The sequence below is a fragment of the Gavia stellata genome, chromosome 11 (genome assembly GCF_030936135.1).
Source record: "Gavia stellata isolate bGavSte3 chromosome 11, bGavSte3.hap2, whole genome shotgun sequence".
NCBI classification, from domain to species: Eukaryota; Metazoa; Chordata; class Aves; order Gaviiformes; family Gaviidae; genus Gavia; species Gavia stellata.
The window spans coordinates 20503177-20525421 of NC_082604.1; the positions used below are offsets into that span (position 1 = coordinate 20503177).

At 37.6% G+C, this 22245-nt stretch overlaps 1 protein-coding gene across 1 annotated transcript; it reads left to right on the top strand.

Annotated features, from left to right (window-relative positions):
* On the top strand, positions 1–19660 carry DCUN1D1 (defective in cullin neddylation 1 domain containing 1). The gene is made up of 7 exons (XM_059822590.1): positions 1–81; positions 8784–9000; positions 10289–10457; positions 11069–11199; positions 15750–15832; positions 16076–16172; positions 17705–19660. Exons 1-7 carry the CDS (start codon positions 79–81, stop codon positions 17782–17784), a joined length of 780 nt encoding a protein of 259 aa, XP_059678573.1. The 5' UTR covers positions 1–78; the 3' UTR covers positions 17785–19660.
* Positions 19661–22245: the final 2585 nt, after the last annotated feature.

The window sequence follows — 22245 nt, forward strand, 5'->3', positions numbered from 1 at the left end:
CGACGGAGGAAGCCGTTGCCGCCGCCGCCCTCAGTCTCCGCCTGAGCCGGGAGGGAAGAGGCCTGCACAGCCCTCAATATGGTGAGTGTCCTCGCGGGTCGCCTCTTGGCCCGGCCCGGCCCAGCGCCTCGGGGCCGGCCAGCTGTGGCGGTGCCGCAGGGGTAGCTGGGGCCTAGTCGTGGCGGGCTGGGGTGTCCGGGAGCGGCTCGACGGGAGCTGTGAAAGGGCCGGTCCCGGGGGCCCGGCAGCCGGGGCATGATGTCCTGGGGCCGTGGGCTCCTCGGTCCTCCCACCAGGCAGGGTGGGGAGGGCATGTGGGGCCCGGGAAGGGCGGCGCGGCGGGCCGGCGCCGCTGGCCGCGGGGCCGGGAGGCAGAAGGCTGCTCTTGGTCAGGGGCGAGCGCCGGGGCCTAGGTGGGGGGCGCCGGGATCTTGCGGAGGCCTTCGGCCCACGGGACTCTGTCAGGCCTCCTCACGGCGAGGAGGTGCTCGGTCTTGCTTGCACTTTATATGAGTGTTCAGGCACCTTTGTACGGGACAGGGGCAATAGAGGCGTTTTGTGGGCAGCTTGGTCTGTGCCCTGTGTGGGGTGGTGAGCAGCAGTGACTGGAAAGAGTGCAGGGGGCTGCCAGAATCCAGGGGCTACGTGGAGGTTTTTGCAGGATTTCAGGCGGCTCAGGGCCCATTAAGTGCTGTCAGTTCACTGGGAAACTTGGATGTGTTGATCCTTCTTGAACTGGGATTACGTTGGAGAATTTCTGGGAAATTGTTTTGTGGTTTTGATAAGGCGCCTATTTGTTTAAGCATTGTAAAGGAGGACCTACCTATCTCACATTTTCTCCATAATATTTTTTTCCTTATAGCTGAGGATTTGCTGTGGACTCTCAGATCGACTGACTTTATCCCTTCCCTCTTCTAGAGGGAAACCACAGTGGTTGGAACAAAATTTGCTATTTCTGTTTGCCCAAACAAAAGAAAAAGACATTCCTTAGGCTTTAAATAAGGGAGGTCCTATTGGTCTCTTGCACAGTGTCTTATGCACACGAGGGAACATGTTCATAGTCATATTACTAGGCCGATTCTGCATACAAAAGTTGTACAGCTTTAACTGTAGCTGTACAGTTTAAAGTAGTACTTTTCTATAGCAGCTGTATTGTCTTAGGAAGGGTATAGGAGGGAGTCTAAGATCTACTGGTGTACACTTATTGGTATAAAGACATCTTGTACCTGCAGTTAATATTATTTTGGCAGGCAGTGTTAAAAGCATATTAAAAAAATAAAAATGTCACCTTTAACTGATGGAGTTATGTTGGCATAAAAATTTGGTCAGCCAGGATTTAAATTAGTGGTGCAGTCTGTAGACCTCTAATAAACTTGTCACTGTGTTACTGGTATAATTTTTAATTGAATAGTTTGATGTAGATCTTCACTTGAGTTTTTTTATGTGAGCTTAAAACTGAAGTCTAGGCAAAGTTCAAACTGTAGAGGTGTCTAATTGTAATTCTGCAGTTCTGTGACTGTCTCAAATAGCACTTACGCAGTAATGTTACACAACTTTTTATGAAGACTGTTTTCCATAAAAATCACCTAGAGCTGTCTCACAGTATATCCAGTGTAGGTATGCAAAAGAAATACACAGTTGATGTCTTGTACATACATACATTACTGACAGGCTATGTAGTTAGAAATTTAAATTGAACAATACTGTAGTAAGTGGCAGTATAACAGAAATAGTGAGGCACGTTATTCTGAGAATAGCTTTCTGTGAGAAAATGCGGAATTCTGTCTGCTTAGTCTTCTTGGAAATACTTAACTAAAGAACTAGCAGATATATTCTGTGGAACAATACTATATTGATAGATTGGTATTTATCAGATTGGAGGGAGTATCTGAATACTCTAGTCATGGCCCCAAACATAGTTGTTAGGCTCTATGCAAAAAACTATTTTACAGGTTGTGCTTGTTGTCTCCAACGCCCGGGTGAAAGGATGACATAGATGCTGAAGTGGGACTAAATGACAGGCTGCAGCTTTTATAAGTAGTGAATACAGGAATGAATTGTTTCTAGTGCCCAGGTATAGGATTCTGTAGCTGTACTTGTGGTATGTCAAAATCCTCTATTTAGTTAGGGGAAAGAGTAGGGAGGCTTCTTCACAGAGATCTGAAGATGCCCATTGAGCAGCATGAGATTCAACATCCCATTTTTCTGCCTGTATGTGCTACTGCCCTGGCTAGTCCTTCCAGTGGCTATGGCAGGTTCCTGGGGCCAGGTTGATTGTCCAGCACAGCAAATGCTACGGTAGAGGCTCCTGCAGCTGGGGCCTGGCTCCTACTCACCCGTACAGCACTGCCAGCTAGAGCATTTCTGGATCTGATCTAGTCTTACCAGTGTTCGTACAGCCAGTGCTTTCAGGACAAAGGTTGCCTGGCTTCGAACTGTCTTTGTCCAATATCTGGAAGGGAGGCCGTTACAGCAGGCTGTTAGGCTCACTCGGGCCATTTAGGTAACTTGAAAAGTGTTTTCTGTCCAGTGCTCAGGTACACCACCCTGGCAGCGTGCCTTGGATTGCTCATAGCAATCTCCCTCTCTTACCCATGTTTTCATTTGAGCTGAGCAGCATCTGTAGAAGTGGTCTCCTTTACCTTACCTGTTGGTATGTTATTGCTTCATCTCGTTACAAGGACAAGTAGCATGCCTGCGAATCAAGACGGAGCAGCAAGGTGGTCTGTGGTACTCTAAGTCATCTTCTCTGAGGAGAAGAGCTACTACCTGTACTATCCTGAATGATTTAGTGAGTTTAGGACTATGTGTGATAATCAAAGCAAGTCTGTGAGTATCCATATCTTTATCCAGAGCCAAATGCTAACCTTATCTCTATTTACATTATCAATTATATTATCCAATTTGTGTTTTCTGAAGAATACATCTATGCTGATAAATACCTTTCTTACTGCAAGCCTCAGGTGACAGGAAGTTGTAAAAAATTAGTATTACAAGAATTTCATGTCTGATGCTGTGTCCTGTAATGTTATTGCAATTCATGACATTGTTATGTAGTGTTTAACTCAACAAGCTATTCTGCAAGGCTATTTTGTATGGTGCGTATTCATGTCTCTAGTAGTTTGCTGATATTAAATGTTTTTGGTTTTGGTTCTCCCATAGTAAAACTTGCAGATCCTTGGCATTATGCTTAGGACGGAGTAGTCTGAGTGCTAGACAAGATGGTGCATGATCTTGTTTCCTCTCCCAGCTTACCAGAGAACCCTTTGAACTTATACTGTAAAATCACTTTTAACTAGAGCCATGAAAAAAATTATTCAGGAATATGAACTACTCTGAGAACAAGGTGTGAAATTTATTATGTAGCTCTTGATATTTTACTCATGTTTTATGGTGCCGGTGCAAATACGAGGTATGAATGCAGCTTCTAGTGGCTAAATAGAGCTTCTGCCCTGGACCAGAGTTAAGAATGCTAAAAACCTGACAGCTTTCTTTTGTCCTTTTTTAATTGAAAAAGCCCTGATTTTTGCTGTTTCCTTCACCTCTCAGGTAACATGAATTATCTTAAAACACTGTTGCAACTATTGCATTCTTCTGGGTAGCTATATATTGCTCTTCTGCGAAAGAATTCTGCCCATATGCAAGTACTAAAATGATTTTATCCACTAAAAGAAGGCTGTAAAAAGCAACTTCGATTTTATGTGGCTTGTGATTTTTCCTTGGATTTTATATCTGAACAGACCTTGTAAATTTTTAAGTTTTGTTCTGTTCCACTGCAGAGAAATGGATTTCACATCAGTTTGAAATAGAAGCTTAAATATGTCCTTACTACCTTACTTTGTGTGCCCTCTTTTCAAAAAACTGCTGTAGAAAATAAAATATAGTTGAAGGGCATATTTTTTTTTTTTACATTATACAGAAACTTGGTTATTTACTTTAATTGTTTTTGTCTTTAACTTGGATTTTATGGGGTTTTTTGGTAGTATACATATATGCCATCACAGTTGGTGGATTAAAATGTAATTCGGTGTATTCATAGACTTCTGTTGTTGTGATCAACTTTTGCTTTCTTATGAAACAAAAAAAAATACTCATGATTTTGACTTTTAAGCTTTAGCTATGTGTTTGTTGAATGCAGGCAGTAAACCAGATTATTTGCAGGTGTCTTGTATGTTCCTTCAATGGTTAGAGCCCAACGTGGAATGATTCAGACACTGTAAGGGAGCAATATTCTCTTGACCATTAGTGCGTGCATAAAGATGTGACAAAACTGGCAGTCATGATCTGTAAGGTTATTACATGCACAAGCCTGTTCTTCTGTGTGCAGGCTGAAGTTACTCTGTGTTTGAATTGATGTCACTGGGGTGCTTTGAAAGTGCAAGGATGCTTCCCGTAGCCAGATCTCTTGCTAGAGTTTAAATGCAGTTTGTATAAAAACTTAGACTTTGTGGAGGTTGATACTATTTTGGAAAAGGCTTTTACCTGTCACATGCATGAGAACTTAACAGGCTTTTCTTTGAGTCCTGACTGAAACAAAAGTACAGATGTCACATTGTTCAAATTCCTTTAGTTAGCAGTGAAACTAGCAGGCATCAGATCATCTGTAAGCAGTAGCTGGGAAGGGAAAGGTGAAAAGCAGTTACTCATTAAGGAGGAACTGTGTGAATGCTTTCTTTGGGGGCCATAAGGGATTTTGGGCAGGGACACTTCAAACTGATTGTGCACTGCTTGTCTAGCTGGCAGCTGCATATAACCTTTGAGCCAAGTCCAAGAACAGGGTTTTGGTAGGAATCCTCAGCTCTCTAGTCCAGGCAGTGTGGGACGAAGGTTGTTATTGTTTCCCATGGGCATTATCCAGGAGAGTGGAGCCCTCATATGGCTATCAGCTATCCAGAAAACGTTGATGACCAGTGTGCAGAACTGGCCTTTGAATCTGAGGTGACTAAAAATTGAGTATAGAACATAAGGAAAACCAACCATATTGTCAGAGTTGGCAGATCAGTTCTAGCATTCTTTTTTTTTTCTCCCTAGACTGGGAAAGCTTATTCCCCTAGATGGGGGGAGTTTCAGTCTGAGGCCAGACAAAAAAATACTCGGGGAAAAAAAGCCCAAGTATTGTTAAAATTTTTATTTTTAATCTTTCACCGAAGTACCTGATACTAGTCACTGTCAAGGATGGGTTATTGAATTAGAATTATCAAATTGGGTACTTGATGGGGAGAGGCAAATTTTCATTTTAAAATTAATATTGTATCATCAGATGTTCACTGGAAGGATTTAATTATTATAGTTTTAAGAATCTACACAATATTCTGTGTTTTAAAACTAAGTTCACCTCCCATCTCTTGTGACATCCTCATTATAAAAGGTAGTTTGGATATCACACAAACTTGATCAAAGGCTTGCAGATCTGAATTTTTCCTTTTCCCCTTATCCCAAGGGGTAAGACTCACTGGCAAATTTGTTGCATTTGTTTTCCATTGGTTTTCACTTGTGTATTTAGCAAGAAAGATAAATAAAATTCTATCTTCCCTTTTAACTAGTGTTAAAGTTGAGATATTTTAAATGGATTGCATTGCATTACGGCACATACAATTGCAGTGTAAGGTATTTGTTGCCTGATGACTACAGGATTAAAGGTTATAGGGTGCTCTGGCTTCTGTATTGCACACTTAGAACAATAATAGACTGTTAGAGCTCGGCTTCTAGAAATAGCCCTTAAAGTGCAGAAGGCTTGGAACCTGTTCCTGCTTGAAGTGTGGGTTTTTAATGTGATGAAAGAAGAGCTATAATAGGATAATAAAAACTCAGCAGTAATTTCATTTTTTGCTGTCTTGTAGTAGGCCTTCAAAGAGTTGTCCAGTCACTTAGGATGTGGAGTGTCTCGTCCACGTTGGCAAGCTTCTGCGGAAACATTAATCAAATATAAAGAAAGGGCTTTGGCACTTCTTCACTAAAAATAAACTCGTATTTGACCAGTAAAAATATAGTTATTCCAGAAAAAGATTACGGCTGAACAGTGTGATTTATTGCATCATAATATATTACTGAATGCTATACTGATTAGTGTCATTAGCTGCTTGACTCTTGGCAAATTTGATGTTCTTTTAAAAAAGGTTTTATATTGTTCCTATCACTTAAGGAGCCTCAAGCACAGGAAGATCTCATGTACATATATAGGATTTAAATTTTATAATAAAAGTGATAAAAGCTGCAATTTTTTTATCTAATAAATTGCATTCTCCTTTTATGTGACAACACGCAAAACACTTGTAAACCTGTTCCTTGACGACTTGTTGTATGTCATTGCTTTTAGAGTTTACCCTTGCAAGAGTAGGGCAGAACAAAGCCTCTTGAGGTTTTACAGAATACTCACTATTAAAAGGGATATGCATACTTATGTGTACATGTTAACAAACAAACAAAAACCTAGTGATTAAAGGCACCAGTTTTGTCAAAAAAAGAAAAGCTAAGGTCGTAAGTGTGACTCTGCCCTATAGCGCAGCTGAGTCTATGGCGATGCAGCAGTCTGGCTGTGTGGAAATGATTTGAGGAAGCTGGTAATTGATACAGAAAATTAAACTTGGGATTGTTTCATCTTCATTTGGGATTTCATTCAGTAGGTTTTTTTACTATATCTAAGTTCACAGTATATTTTTAAAACCTGGAACTAAACATGCATTAGTCAGTTTTGGAAGTCATTCCACATGGGTTTGTCAGCGTAAGTGATTTTTGTGATAGTTTGAGCTCGGTATTGTAAGGTGCTGAGCGTCTGCTGTGAAACTCGAAGTGTGCACAAGTTGTCAGCTGTGGGTCTTTGCAGGACCTGCTCTGATGGCTTGACCTTTACCTGGAACCCCTTCTGAAAATCTGAGTTTCAGAAACACGTTTGTAGCAAAAGGTCCAATGTGAGAAACTTATTCACGAGTCTGAAGTAAAGAAGCAACACATTGTAACTTCAGAAGTAGTATAGCCTCACTAATGTCACTGTTTAAGTTTGCAGTGTATGCTAAAATTTTGGCTTCAGCTAAGTGTTTTAGATACAGGGTTGTTTTGGTTGTTTTTGTTTTTTTTTTTTTTTAAAGGGATCTTAAATTAAAGGGTATTGGTCTGCTTAGTATATTATGTGGGTATCAGTTTAAGCCAAATGTGATGCCCTTGGGTTTTTTTAAAGGTGTAACTCTGAAGCTGGTACCTTAACTACTCTTGGGAATAATAGTGTTCACATTCACTGTCATCAAGCGGCAGAAAACTGATTTTGACTTTTAGGGCAGATGAATTTGTGTTCTGAAGCGTTAGTTCTTTTTTTCTAATGATAATGTGATTGGACACTAATTATCCTTTGGAATGAAGAGTTTGAGCTCATCCTCCTCCTAAATCATTCATTCTTTGGCTGGGTATAGTTTATCATGCCTAGAGATTTTTTGACCTTTTTTCCCCAGACTCCCTGAGAAGGAGCCATGCACTTGGAAATTACAGTAGTGAACAGAATATACAAGATTTGGTTAGAATATGAGGTAAACTGCAAATGAAACATTTGTGCTATGTGAGAAATCCAATCCTGACTTAAAAGTGAGAACTTTTATTTACCAAGTTGTAACATTAGGAGTCTTTTTGCTTTGAACTTTAGAACTGAATTTGGATTTAGTGCAAGAGCTGTATGATTGCTTTCTCCTGATCAGCAGTTAGTTTTGTGTAACTAATACCCTTGAAATACTGAGTGTGCTTCTCCTCATCAGAAATATCCTTGGGAATCGCTCTATGCTGATAAATTACTAGCAGCAAGTTCTCCATTCAGTCTTGTGCTAGAGCAGAGGGGGATGTCTCTTGGTCTGGGCAGGAGGCCTGAAATTCCAGAGCTCTCACCTTGGCTACTCACTCCCCCGCCTGCCTCTGGCAAAATTACTTACCCCTTTTTTTAGCTTCAGTTGCTGCACCTGTGAGATGGAGACAATGCCTTCTCACAGGAATGTCTTGCAAATTACGTAGGTGGAGTTGAGCACCTTCAAAGTGAAAAAACTCTTAAGGAAAAAAAAAAAAAAGTTTTTTGATATTTTGGAGTGTTGCTCCCTGAAATGGATGACCCAGCCTAGTTCCTTGCTGCCTTCAAGAGGCACATCAAGAGATCCTGTTCCTGGCAGTGTGGTCTTGTGCCTGGTCCTGCACTAGCTGGTGTTTAGCTGTAGTAACAGCTGTTAGTTCGGTCAGCTGGGACTAAATGAATGCCAGCCTCTCATTCGGTGATGGTAAGCTATTAAAGGGCCTGTTCTGCCACATCTGTTGAGGCAATTAATCTATCAAATATTTTGATAGCCATGGGCTTTATTTAGGAATCTGAATTGCCCTTTGTTGGTAGGTGTAGCATTCTTCTATTAAGACAAGAATTTTTTTTTTCTTTGTAAAAAACAAAACTTGGTTTAAATAGAAAGGTGTCCCATTTTACAGTTGTATATGAATTTCCTATGCCCTTCAGCTCTCTCTCCAAATATGCAGTAAGAGTACCCATTTCTTCTTTCTGTGATTACTTTGCCAGCATGATTTTTGTGATGATTTAACTCAGTTTTGTTACAATGTAAAGTACCTAGAATGAAGGTAAGTTTAAATTTTTAAAAAAAGAGAGAAAGTAAGTGTTGGTTTGAGTGTCTAACTGCCTCAGCAGTTACAGAAAGTCTAATTGCTTGGGAAAATTATAAAAGGTACTGATTTAAAAATATTAACAGTACTGATGATTTTTTTTTGTCCAGTAAAACATTTCTAGTTACAGTATTGTCTGTTTTTACTAGAACAAGTTGAAATCATCACAGAAGGATAAAGTGCGTCAATTTATGGTCTTCACACAATCTAGTGAAAAGACAGCAGTGAGTTGTCTGTCTCAAAATGACTGGAAGTTAGATGTTGCAACAGACAACTTTTTCCAAAATCCTGAACTTTATATACGAGAGACCGTTAAAGGATCATTGGACAGAAAGAAGTTAGAACAACTATATAACAGATACAAAGGTGAGTACCCTGAGTTTTAAGGCATATTGCCTAGTTGTATGTATGTGTTCTTAATTACAATGTATCATTGCAGCTGTGCTCTTGTGCTTGGAAATCCTAACTGACTCTTTCAGCTTTGTTTTTCTGTTACTAATAATACAAATTATAAGGGTAATATATGTAGGCTTCTGCTTCACAAGGATTACATAAAGCGTTTGCTTTATGTGCTCTAGATAAAGGTACATTTATACAAGATTAGGGTCTGGAACTGGAATTGTGTGTACAGTGAGTAAGTGTAATGGTTAACATGGATTTTAGGTGATTCTTCTGGGGAAAGAACATCACTCAGGACTTGCTCCTGACAAAGTGAAAGGTTGCATACCAAGGATGGATTCTACCTTAATTTTTATTCAGCTTGTGCTTATTATCCGATAGTTACAAACAGAGCAGAAAAGAAAACAAAGTCTCTTTATCTGTTACATAGCCAGTGTTTAACTGATGATATCCTACCACAAATAGTAAAGTGGATTCAGTACAGTAGAACAAATTTTGTGTTTTAGCACTTTAAAGAAATCTAAAAATGAGTGCTACGTTTTCTGTCAGTTTTCATAAGCGTGCATAATCCAAATACCATTTTCCTGAAGTCTTTGTTGGCTTGCGTTAGTATATCTTTGTTAGTGCACTTGAAATGTGAGCATCCCACTTCCAGACCAGATGTTGATTCATTTGGGGAAAGAGGAGTGTGCTTGGCTGACTTGGAATCGGTAATGGGGCAACATAACTTTCCTCTTGGAGGTTACCATGTCCAATCTCATGCATGCTGGTGATACCAGAAAATGCATAAAACTGGTGTTGACTTAGTAGTTTATGGGCAGATTTGGTAATTGTATCAGTACAGCTTGCTAATGGACACTGCAGAATTGTTTATAATGGTACACAGATTGGCAGTCTTACCAAAGATGCCAATAATTGAGTGTGCTGGTGGGAAAGGACTATTGTTCTCTGTATGGAATGACTCAGGATATCATGCATATTATTAGGCAGAAAACAAATGTTTGTGGTGCTTTTGTCTCAATGAAAATGACATAAGCTTCATTGTATAGGAGGCTTTATTGTAGTAACTTCCTCAATTGTTAAAGCCTAACCATTGAAAATACTGATTTAATTTTGTTTTTAAGGTGTTCGCTCATGAGGGCTGATCCCAAAAATGACTTCTTGAAAATGTTTGCTTATCTTAAATACTCTTGTTGAATAAACTAGTTTTTTCAAAAATCTGTTTTTCCTTCCTACTTACTTTTATATCCCAAAGATCCTCAAGATGAAAACAAAATTGGTATAGATGGCATACAGCAGTTCTGTGATGATCTAGCTCTTGACCCAGCCAGCATTACTGTACTCATTATTGCATGGAAATTCCGAGCTGCAACACAGTGTGAATTTTCAAAGCTGGAATTCATGGATGGAATGACTGAGCTAGGGTAAGTGTGCCGTAAGTATTAGACACTGACAGTGTAATCCAGTGTCAGAAAATGGAACGTATAGTGAAACAGCCCTATTTTGAGACATTCACAATCACATTGTCCTTTCAGACTTCAGAGATTTTTCAGAGTCTAGCATCGCTTGTCTGCCTCTGTAAAAATGCATCTGCTGTCTATGTGCTAGATGCTTAGTGACCAAAAAAAGGGAGACAACTTTGAGTGCTACTGCTTTGGTTGTGTGAGTATTTCAGTTAGTTGCCATAGAGCTACTCAAGTAGGTAAAGCAAGGATGTTGGTCTGCAGTCTAGCGTACCTGGGTTTTCTCTGCCTTATGAGAATGTAGTATTCTTTATCACATTTTTCTAAAAATCTTGTGGATTATGGAATCTGATGTATCAGCTAGTGTGTGCAAATGGCAATGTGAAGAAACACAACAATTTCATTTCTTTGTTGTTATAGGTGCAGACTAATTAAAGGCTTCCTGAATTTTGTTTTGATAATCGTATTGTATTCCACAAAAATTTTATAAGTTTTTCTTTAAGTTATAACTCGTATTTTATGGCAAAATGAATAATACACAAATAAACATGAACTTGCTTTATAAAATACAGATGTGACAGCATAGAAAAACTGAAGGCCCAGATTCCTAAAATGGAACAAGAATTAAAAGAACCAGGAAGATTTAAGGATTTTTATCAGTTTACTTTCAACTTTGCAAAGAATCCGGGACAGAAAGGTTTAGGTATGTATTCTTAATTATAAACATTATTTGTTCATAAACGTGGGAAATGACTGATTAAAGCAGTAAGTGAAAATATTATTGTGATCCAATGAGTCTGAAAGATAGCCACCCTTGGGATAAAATACATCTCTCTCTCTTGTGAAAGATAGATGTCAATTTAAGGTGTTCAAATTGATAGAAATGTCTGCATCATTAGTATAGACTACAAAATCTTATGAGCGAGCGTTTATTCTTTCACCAGGAGTGTGTGCAATTCTCAGTAAGCACAATTGATTATGGCCTTACATTAAAGGCATGATTATACCCCTCGGAATTTGCAGATTAATTGAATTTTCACTTTTAGGATAAATTTAAGCTGTAGAACTGATTTCCATGAACGTACACTTGTATAGTCTCTTTTAACACCAAAAATGCTTGCAAATGTCTTGCCAAAATAGAATTGGAATAATACAAATAGATTTCTATATTCTGGGCTTGATGCCTGTTGTTGTGCTGTTGTAGGTAGGCATCTATTACCAGCCTTTCCCCCCCACCCCCCGCTGTTATTTCAGAGCTCTTCTGCTGATTGTTGTGCTTTTGATTAGTGCAACAGGTGAAGTGGAAGAATCACTTACCAAAAATAATTTTTTGGAAGACAAAAACCGTCACCAAAAACATGACAAAACACCACAGTTCGGATGGAACTAAATGAACAAACTGTAGATCGACAGATTCAAAACAGCAAAAATGAGGGAACAAAAATTTCTTTCAAGCAGTAATGTTAACCAACCAGAATGCATATTCATTTATATACAGTGTAGTTGAGATGTTAACCATAACTAGAATTTCATGACTCTGTAACTAGAATTTCTTGACTCTGTAACTGTTAACTATTCTACTTTTGAGAAGGAATAAAATACTGAAAGTAGGTTCCTCCTTGGCAGCTTGTGAATTTATTTTTCTCAGTAATGAAAATGCCTTAAACTGACTGCCACTGACCAGCTTTGCATTCATGCACTGTGAAAAGATGAGCATTCTGCTTTGGTTTTGTTGTCTTTTATATGGGGACCAACTTCTGGCTTAAAATGAATATTGAAAAATAAGTAGATGAGCAAAAGATCCATGTCTTAGTTTTGACTCTGTGTCATTCTTTAACATCTTTCTGTATCCTGATTTTTGTTTTCAGTTGGATTGTGAGTTTCATTGTCTTTGAAGAAGCTAAAAGAGCACTGCAAAACTGTTTAAAAATACTTTTGCATGCATGTAGTCAGAACTGAATCCTGCAAATAAATGAATAGGCTGAGTCTTATTTCTTGCAGAAACTCGTATTTTTTTTTAGGCTGCTACAACAAGGAAAATGTGGACAGTAATTGAATTGTGAGAAGATAGAAGTTAGGTTATGGAGAATGTCAGTGTGGAATCCCTTATGTAATGTGAATGGTTGTAGGGTTTTGTTTTTATTTTTGGGGTTTTTTTATGGTTACTGTTGTAACACTTGTATGTTGTTTTTAATCTTTAAACAGCTTTATACAACAAGGAGTACTTTGCAGAATCCTTGTAAGGTGGTAAAAGTGAAATGACAAATCACAATGATATCATAATTGCATGATCATTTTTAATTATATTTTCTTAAAGCTTCAGAATAACAGAACTGTTTGATGTAGAACTTGCCTCTTACTTTCTTCTCTATATTTCTAAGGTATAAGGAAGACTTGCATTCTTTTTCTGAAATTTTTTCCCCCTAGTCCTGTATGGAAATGAATCTTTTGAGTATCCCAGATGGAACAGACTTCAGTAAAAATTATTTACCAGGAAAACTAAGTCTCTTGCTTTTTCTCATTCATCTTAAAGCTTCTTTATGCAGGTTAAGCTTTAAGAGTGACAAAGACAAGTATAGTTTTCTCAGATTCATATAGCATATACATAGTGTAAGATTTTTATTTATTTATTTATTTATTTAAAAATCTGTGTCTGGAAGTGATGTAGAACTAAGCTTAAAATCTGGATGCTTACCAACCCTTTTGGTGCCAATAAATACACAGTTCTAGGCATGAATTTACGATAGGGCAGAATAATTCTGGCAACCCTGAAGCAAAAGAATATTGGGAGAAGTACAGTGCTGAAAAGTAAGTGCTCCTAGTTAGGCAATTAATTTTGGAGTGTCTAAATAACTGCTTGTAGGAACTTGCAAATTGATTTTAATGTATATTGGTCTCTAGTCTTCCAAACATTGTGTAGTAGTTCAGGCATGGTTCTGGAAATGCATTTCCTCTTCATAATCCTTACTGCCATGTAAGTGCTATGGATGTCTTAAAAGTTCTTGTGATATTTTCGTATGATTTGAGAATACCTTTTAGCTGAGGTTCATCTTAAACATTGTTTGCTTCGCTTGCATCTCTCTGGATAAAACTCAGAATGGAACATACATTTTGAGACTTTCACATTTGATCCATAAGGACTTTCCTAAGCATTCTTTCACTTTCTTATGAAAACCTAAAATTATATCTTTACTTTTGAATTTTGTGATTTCATAAAAATTTCTTTTAAAATATGCAGTTTGTCTCAAGACATTATGTTTTTGTGCTTTACATGTTTGGACTCACATAATGAGTTCGAGGTTGCAGCCTCCTGAGATCTGTTTTTTAAAGGCCTTTGCTTACCCACAAGAATAATCTCAAAAATTTATAAGCATGTTGAAATGCACAGTTTGTTTATAGTATTTGTTTATAAACCACTATAAATATGCAGCAATTTGATGACCTTGCATGTTTTGTATGCCTGCTATTAATGCATCACAAGTAAATAAAACTTAGTTTTCTAATCTGTTTCCTTGAGGAACTGATCAGCTTAATCTGAAGTTTGTATCTATTCATTTTTAGAAAGATAGTAGTTTTAGTTGAAAGCTGAAGTACATATTTTTGTGTCTGAGTCTTCTGTTAGAGAGATACGTAGCCTTTACATTCTTCAATTAAAAAGTTGTCATTTTCACATCTAGCTTATTTACTGAGGAGTAGTGACTTCTGTTTAATTAGTCTCTGCTTCTCAAAACTCAAACTTACACTTTTGTCTGAAATCACACCCCTCTGCAGCTGCTGGAAAATCCTCCACAAATTTTATTCTTTACTTTGGTCAGGAAGCATTTTAATGTGAATATGCTGTTCGAGAAGAACTTTTAATATCAAAGATACTAAAAATTCATAAACTCGCCCCATCACCATCTATTTTCCCTCCAGCAATGTGGAGTTCATGCTTTGTTTTGTTTGCTATTGCTGTCACCTCTAAGATCCACCTCCCTGGTTTTTTAAATAGTTTGGGTGTCTGGGGGAAGGGAGTGGTTTTCTGGGATTGTGTCAGGTTTTTTCTTTTTCTTTTTTTTTCCTGAGGTGCAGCTGATCATGTGCCTCTCTGCTCTCACAAGAGGATTGTTTATGGAAGAAGAGATTTGCTAGACTGCAAAATATATGAGCTTTTGTTAAAAAAGAGGTCACTTAACTAGGTAGCCTTTTGGGGTTAGGGTATGTACTTGGTGGTGGATACTGAATTCAGTAAGGTCAGAGTTAATAGCATTTTGTTATACAGTACAGAGGTCCTTGTTAATTCCTGGTAACGGAGATCACGCTAGGTAGAGATTTAGAGCTCAGATACATAACTTTCTTTTATCAGCTGACACCTTACTGTACGCCACTAATACACAGTAAACGCATGTCAGTTTAGCCTTTGGCAAATACCAGGGAGGTGAGGTCTGTCTTTTTTTTTTCTTTTTTCCCTTACGTGCTAGACTAACCAGTCTCTCTTTCTAACTATTACACTGTAACAGCACCCACTGCTGACAGCAGCGCGCAGTTGCCTGACAGGCAGTAGGTTGTTGTTTCTGAGCTGTGTCAATTCAGGTTTCTCAGTCATCCTGAGAAAGAGATTCAAAACAAGCAAGAACTTAACAGGAGTCTTCAGGGGAAAAAAAAAACCCAAACCAACAAAAAACCCAACCCAACCAAAAAAAGACCAACAAACCAACTATCAACCATCTGCTTGTACAGTAATTGAAGATTTTTTTCAAAAGGAAACCTGATTGCAGAAACGAGCACTTGACAAAAGCCATGTTACAAAGCCAGCACCTGTAACAAGGTTGCTCTAAAAATGAAATAATAAAAAGCTACTTTTATGTAAGTTGTATTTTATATATTAAAAAAAATTAAAGCAGATCTTACTATAAAATACTCCAAATTTTCTTTTCAAGTCAATAACATTTCTAAGACAAAAATATTTCACTGAATGTTAACTAAAATATTGTTAGATAGCAAAAGGCATATGAAATATCCTTGTGTGTTTTGGACATTTTAGATACTAATATGGGCAATTTTCAGTTCTTCTATATTCAAGCGATAGTATCAAAATCTATAAAATATTTGTGTAACGTTTTGTTTATGGTTGCCTTTTTATAAAGGATCCATGAGTATTTATGCATTAGATTAATCTTTTCACCTTTATGAATATATGGTTCATCCTGGATACCTGTGGAGACGGTATATTTGAAATGTATATCTCTAAAAGTAATGTTTTTAATATTTCAGATTTAGAAATGGCCATTGCCTACTGGAATTTAGTACTTAATGGAAGATTTAAATTTCTAGACTTGTGGAACAAATTTTTGTTGGTAAGTTTAAATCTTTATATAAACTGGACTGCAGTATTTTCAAAACTTGGAGGATAAATATGTTTAAATTATTGAGTAGATGAAATAGACTATTTGACCCAGATTCCACATACTGCACTTCATAGTGTGCACAAGAGAAATATGTTTTGGGGATACGGATGCGTCCAAGACAGTAAAAATGAATGGGTATAAGGGTTTTTTAATTTATTTTTTTAAACATAAATTTTCCACCCCTCCAAACAGGAACATCATAAAAGATCAATTCCTAAGGATACCTGGAATCTCCTTCTAGACTTTAGTACAATGATAGCAGATGATATGTCTAACTATGATGAGGAAGGTAAACGTTTCCATTTTCTTTTATTAACTTCTTCTAACTGTGTTTTATGCTACATCTTTTTACTGTGTATCTGCTTTGGCACAGCTGTCTAACAACAGCATAATTAGAATATCACTGGTGATCTAAAGTTCAGTTAGGGCTACTTTAATGCATGTTGTTATCATCTGTTTATTACTGCAGGTTTAAAAAAGAAATGCTGAAACTTTCTTAAATCCATTTTCTTTTTTTTCTTCTGTCTGAGCTCAAATACCAATTCTTTCTTATTGAGACAAACCCTGATATTTGTCCATTTAAAAAACACAGATTCTCTGTCAGCACAGTTCTTGGCATCTACAACTAAGTAACTGATTCATGGCCTGTGCATTTCTTCGTAGGGTCCTCTGGTTATTGCATCTCTTAGCTGAGAATATTTTTTTAAGTTTGGTTGCTTCAGTTTATGTGAAGATTGGACATGTAGTAATATTAAAGTGAAGCTGGCAGCATACAGGGATTGCTAAACATAAGTTATTTCCTACAAACTGTGTTTCTTGTAAACTTTTGTATTGATCTTTCCTCTTCCAGTCCATCTGTAGCCAAGAACAGCTAATTACCTTCAGTCGTTGGCGGCAGATCAGTTCAGTGAGTGGAGGAAACTAAACTTCTGATACTTCCAGAGCAGAGGGGAGCAAACTTCTACAACTTTATTTAATAATGATGGACAGTTCTCATTCCCTTACCATTGAGCATATGGGCTGCTGCCCACAATAAATCAATGTAGTTTAGAAAGATTAAAGGCAGAAAACATGTTCTAATGATTTAGCATAAAAATATTTTAAGGGGGGAAAAAAAAGAACCCAGCCCACAATTACTTTTAACCTTCACATGACCATCATGCACATGACTGGGGACCTCTTTGGGTATGGCTGCCCATAATATGTAAAATATTGATATGCATTTTAACTATCTCTTGATACGGAATACGGAAGAGTGTATATGTAGTGTAATACCAGCCTTCTAGGGCATTATACTATACTGCTGGCTATCAGAATGCATTTTGCTGTTTTCAGGTATGGCTAAGTATGCTGATGCTAACAGATGAGCATTGCATTCATGCAAAATTAAATTGTGAGCAGTAAATGCTGTACTGTGTTAAGATATGCTGCTGCTTACAGCACAGAATGCTTCATCCAGTGCTCAACATTTTTTAAGCAGCTATTGCCACCCTGGAGATCAAGTTCTGGTGCCAAAACCGGGACAGTTTTAAGCTAGAATTTTTGTTAGCTTGCTGCTTTTTTTCTTTTTTTGGTCAGGAAGATGAAGGAAGTATGGCTTGTGAAAGGGATGTATATTAACTGGGTTTAAAGGAAGTAGAAATCTTTAACCAGCTCTTAAATTTCAAGCAAGAAAATCAAATTAAAATGTTTTGCTTGAAAGTATGCCTAGTTAAGACTGGAAAGTAAATAACTTGTTTAGATCTGAAGCTTTGAGAAGAATGCCTTGTTGAGCTGAGTTCTTATGTTGTGGTCTTTTTTTTTTTTTTTTTTTTCTTTTAGGGGCATGGCCAGTTCTTATTGATGACTTTGTGGAATTTGCACGCCCTCAAATTGCTGGGACAAAAAGTACGACAGTGTAGCACTAAAGGACCCTTCTAGAGTGTACATAGTCTGTACAAATACCTGAAATGGAAAATTGCACAGTCAATTTCTGCTGGCTGGACTGAACTGAAGATCAATCCTCACAGTATGGCTGAGGGTTGAGACAAACCTTTAAGAATACATCTTGGACCATATCATATTTCATTCTTCTACTGGTGGTTTGGGCTTTTCTTCTAGTCTGGACCACTCTTGCCCGTTAAAATTCCAACATTGTGGATTCATCATGGATTTTACTTTTTTTTTTTTGTGGACTACCCTAGTTTCATCTCCCGTAAGTCCTAGAAGCTTTATAATTATTTTGAGGTTTCTGGTTTCACATAAAGCACAATGCTGGTCATCATCAGACAACTGTTGTATGGCATCTGAATTATACAGATCAACATCAAAACAATTTTTAAAAGAATTCTTAAATATACACTTGGGGCTAGTTGCAAAGACTGTATTGATAGCACTTCCTGTAAGAGTGATATATTTAAGTGTACTGGGTCCGATATATATATATATATTTTTTTCTTTTCTGGAAAAGTGCAGGTATCGTCTAAGTGAGTTTGAGTATCTGGTAAAAACAATTACAGAAATAACCAAGAAAACCCAAGGTTGTTGATACTGGGGTATCTAGGTGCCTATCTGAATGGTTTGATTGTACATCAGCTGACTGTGAGAACAGTTGAAGTACGACACAACTACTGTGCACTTAAAGCACCCGTGTTTAATGTTATAGTCAGCCTTCAGTGAACGTTATTGAGATAAGCTGTGTGCGTCCTGATAGAATCTAATATTCTCTAGGTTATTATCTAAGAAATCAGATTTCATTACAGTTTTGAAATGCTTATCTGTCTATCAAAGAAAGGTTTTTCATTTCTGTGGAAATCTAAAACTTGAATATACTGAATTTGTGTCTTAAATGTTTGCTACACAATACAGTATTTTAAATTGAGACATGGAATTTTTATGGTTGAGGTATGACGAAACAAGTGGCCCTGTTGTACAAGAAGGTGGTGAGTTTGATGTGAATCTAGGTTTTGAAACCATTATCCTGAGAAGAAAGTTGAATCTTTATAACATATAGGTACTGCCATTATGGATGACACCCATTTTTTAATTATTTTGTTGAGTTTTCCTTAAATTGACATATCACTGTGGTTGCCAAATACAGAAATTAAGAGTAAAGCTTTCCCAAACAAGCGCAAATCAGATACAAAATACTACACTGGCTTTGTTTGCTTAAATTATTTTGTTGATCCATCACTACTACTTACTGTCTTACTGCATTTAACTAAATCGTTCGTTTTGTTCAAAACAGGTTTTAGCAGATGCAATTCTTCTTTATTTTTAATACTACAAGAGCTCTTGAGCTGCTTTTGTGCTAAACATGGTCTTTTTCTCCTCAGTTAGTTACTTGTGAAGAGATCTGATAAATACTACTCTATAAACCAAGCTGGAAAATACCAAGCTCCAGGAAAAAAAAGACTATAGCTACAAGTAAGGATAGAGGTTTAAGTCCATGCTCTACATAGTCCCATGATAAGGCCAGAATTACTTTTGAAATGAGTAATTGGTACTTGCACTAAACAGCAGAACACTTTTACGCAGATGCTAAAAATATTTTAGGAAAAAATTTACTATTAAACTGCTAAAAATTTTTTTATTTGTATTCTCTGAAGTTGACCATAAGGCTAGTTCCCCTTATAGCAGTGCTCTTTTAAGGAAATCCAATTGTGCATTTATTTCAAGATTACAGATCCAAAAAAACCCATAGCAATCTTTCTCCAGCTACTGGAATTGGCTATGCCAAAAAAACTGTGTGTTTTGCTGCTTTCAGTATTTCCTTTCTCAGTTTTGTGTAAATATAAATGGGGATTTGAACGTACGGGGGTGGGGGGGGGTGTGGGTGGAAAAAAGCTCTACAAGGTATCTCTGCGTGCTGTTTTCTGTCTTGAGGGTTTTGGTACAGTTTCAGATTGATTAGTTCAAGTATGCTGTGTTTGGAAGGAGAACTGACTTGCTTTTTATCCCAATACAGACTTGTCCCTCAAAGAAAGAAGTCTGAGATTGGGTAGTGGCGCTATGCCGTGGTGTTTTAAAGAATATTCCTTTTGAATGCAAGATCTTTTCAACAAAATAGTCTTGTCATCAGTTTGGTACTACACGCTTATAATTACTGTGTAATTATAAAGAAATACATAAAACTTTGACTAATTATGTTGCAGAAAAGGGTTATTTGTACTATGATGGCATCTTAAGTTTTTCAAAATGAGTGACTGAAGTTGAAAGAAACATTGATTTAACAGGGTGTTGTTCTAAGGACAAAATGCCTGGTTACAGGGAATATTTTGTATTGAGATGTGCTCAGATGTGGACACGTGTTTTTTTTTCCTTTATATATTTGTGTGGTTTTTCTTTTTTTTAAGAATGCAGACAGTTGCTTACTTGGATTGCTTTAATTTGTAAGTGCTTATGTCTTCAATTTGATGACCTCCCCTTAAATGGATCAATTTAATTTTGCCAAATGTCAAGAAAAAATAGAAGGTGAATATCAAGTTTGTAACCCGTTTTTATACATCAAATAAATATGTACAAAATTAGAAGTGCCCTGATATAAAACACTTAATCTTGAGATTATATTTAGTAAAAAAACCCCATCATTTACATATCTCTGTAAGTTCAAATGTAACTTCTACAATCCCTCTCATTCCCAACAGAGGCAATAAAGCTCCAGTGAAATTGCCATGACTAAGTCTTCTCTTTCAGTGTGTTATTTGTAAAACTTACTTATTTCTAGGATGTGCTTTTAAGGGGTGGGGTGGGGGAGAGTCTGGAGTACTTGTCGTCTTCTGCAGAAATTACACATTATTGGTAAGTCTGTCTTTTTTTGCGGGGGGGGGGGGGGGAGGGGGGTGGAATCTAAGAACTGCTGCAACATCTTGCCTAGCGCTTATTCTAAATGTTTAGAAGTACACACCGGGGCTGATCTTCTCCAGCTATGCTGCACTGACATTAGCATGTGAAGGAAGACACCTTCATGCACACACAGTGCATTTGTTTAAATATGGTTGAAGACTACCATACATAAGTAAGTAAAGTGACTTTTTTATTGATCAACCTGTTAATAAGTAACTAACTAAGTTATGACTTGCTTCAAAACTGTTTTACAATGACATCCATACTGAGAAATCCTTACTTAAGAAAGATACAATTTTTTCAAGAATGCATTTAATAAACTTCTGTCATTCACACTTTTATTTAAATAATGTTGCCAGAAGTTTCTGTAGATTTTTTTTGAGTATGGTACATGGGTGATGTTTGTTTGGTTTGTAAACCCATGGTGCCATTCAGTCCTCTGAGCTCTCAAAAGTGTAGACTGCACCATTAATTACGTGATGAAATTATAATCTTATCTATCAATCAGAACTAGGCCATAGCTTTTTAATAGGTAGCTGACTGTTTCAGTACCAACATGTTGAAGTATCTGCATGAGTAAACACAAAGAGTTTTGCTCCTGACAGGTTAAACAGACACCTGTAATACAAACCCAAGTCTGGACATTTAAACTGGTACAAAAATCAACTCCCTGCTTTTGGAAGTTCTTCCACTAACATGTCTTCAGAAGTTCTCAATTTAACAGAAGCTGCGGGACTGTAATGTGAATATTCTTACATCAAATTACAACTGTTCCCTTTCTAAACTCAATACTATGTCTTCAGAGTGTAAAATTTCAAGCCTGCCTCCCTTGAAGAGTTCTCAGGACAACTGCCAGGAGTCATAATGATAAAGCTGTAAATCAAATTATGAACAGGAACCTGCCCAGGAAGCCTACGAGATGATGGAGCTGTAAACATCATGTGGAGAGAGGACAGGGCTGGGGCTGGGCAGGCAAGTGAAGTCCCAGTTACCTTTGCCCTTGAAGAAACAAACAGGAATGAAGCTGCTGGAATTCATCACTAACCATACCTCATGGTGAGCTCAGCTACTGGAGGGGCACACACCCACATGCATGCATGTGTGTTTCTATATATATTAAAAAAATATATGGGGGGCTGGTGTATAAAGTTGTCCGTCATCCCTGTTCCCCCCACCCCACCCCCCGCTGGACTTCTCTCCAGCCACAGAAGGCAGCAAGGTGAGGGCATGCGTGCGCTTGTCAGTGCTCTTGAGTGCCTGTCTGTGTCTATGTAGGTGGCCATGCATGTATGTATATTGGTACTGTAGGTCTGCACCTGCATCTTCAGCCTTGCTCCTGAACGATCCCCAGGGAAAAGGAACAGCAAGGCTCACTTGCCTCTAACATTTACATAATTAAAACAATGACTCAGCTAGAAGTGAAAGTTTTATTTAATAAATATAGTTTTCATAAACCATTTTTAAAACAACTTCTACTGACCAAGCTGTACAATAAGCAAGCACACAGACTCGCTGTCAGAGAATCAAAAATAACATGA

Bases quoted from the DNA above. Each gene is read 5' to 3' on its own strand.
- DCUN1D1 (XM_059822590.1), top strand. The intron at 10,458-11,068 runs GTAAGTGTGCCG...TATAAAATACAG, and splicing joins GATGGAATGACTGAGCTAGG to ATGTGACAGCATAGAAAAAC. The intron at 16,173-17,704 runs GTAAACGTTTCC...TTTTTCTTTTAG, and splicing joins GTCTAACTATGATGAGGAAG to GGGCATGGCCAGTTCTTATT.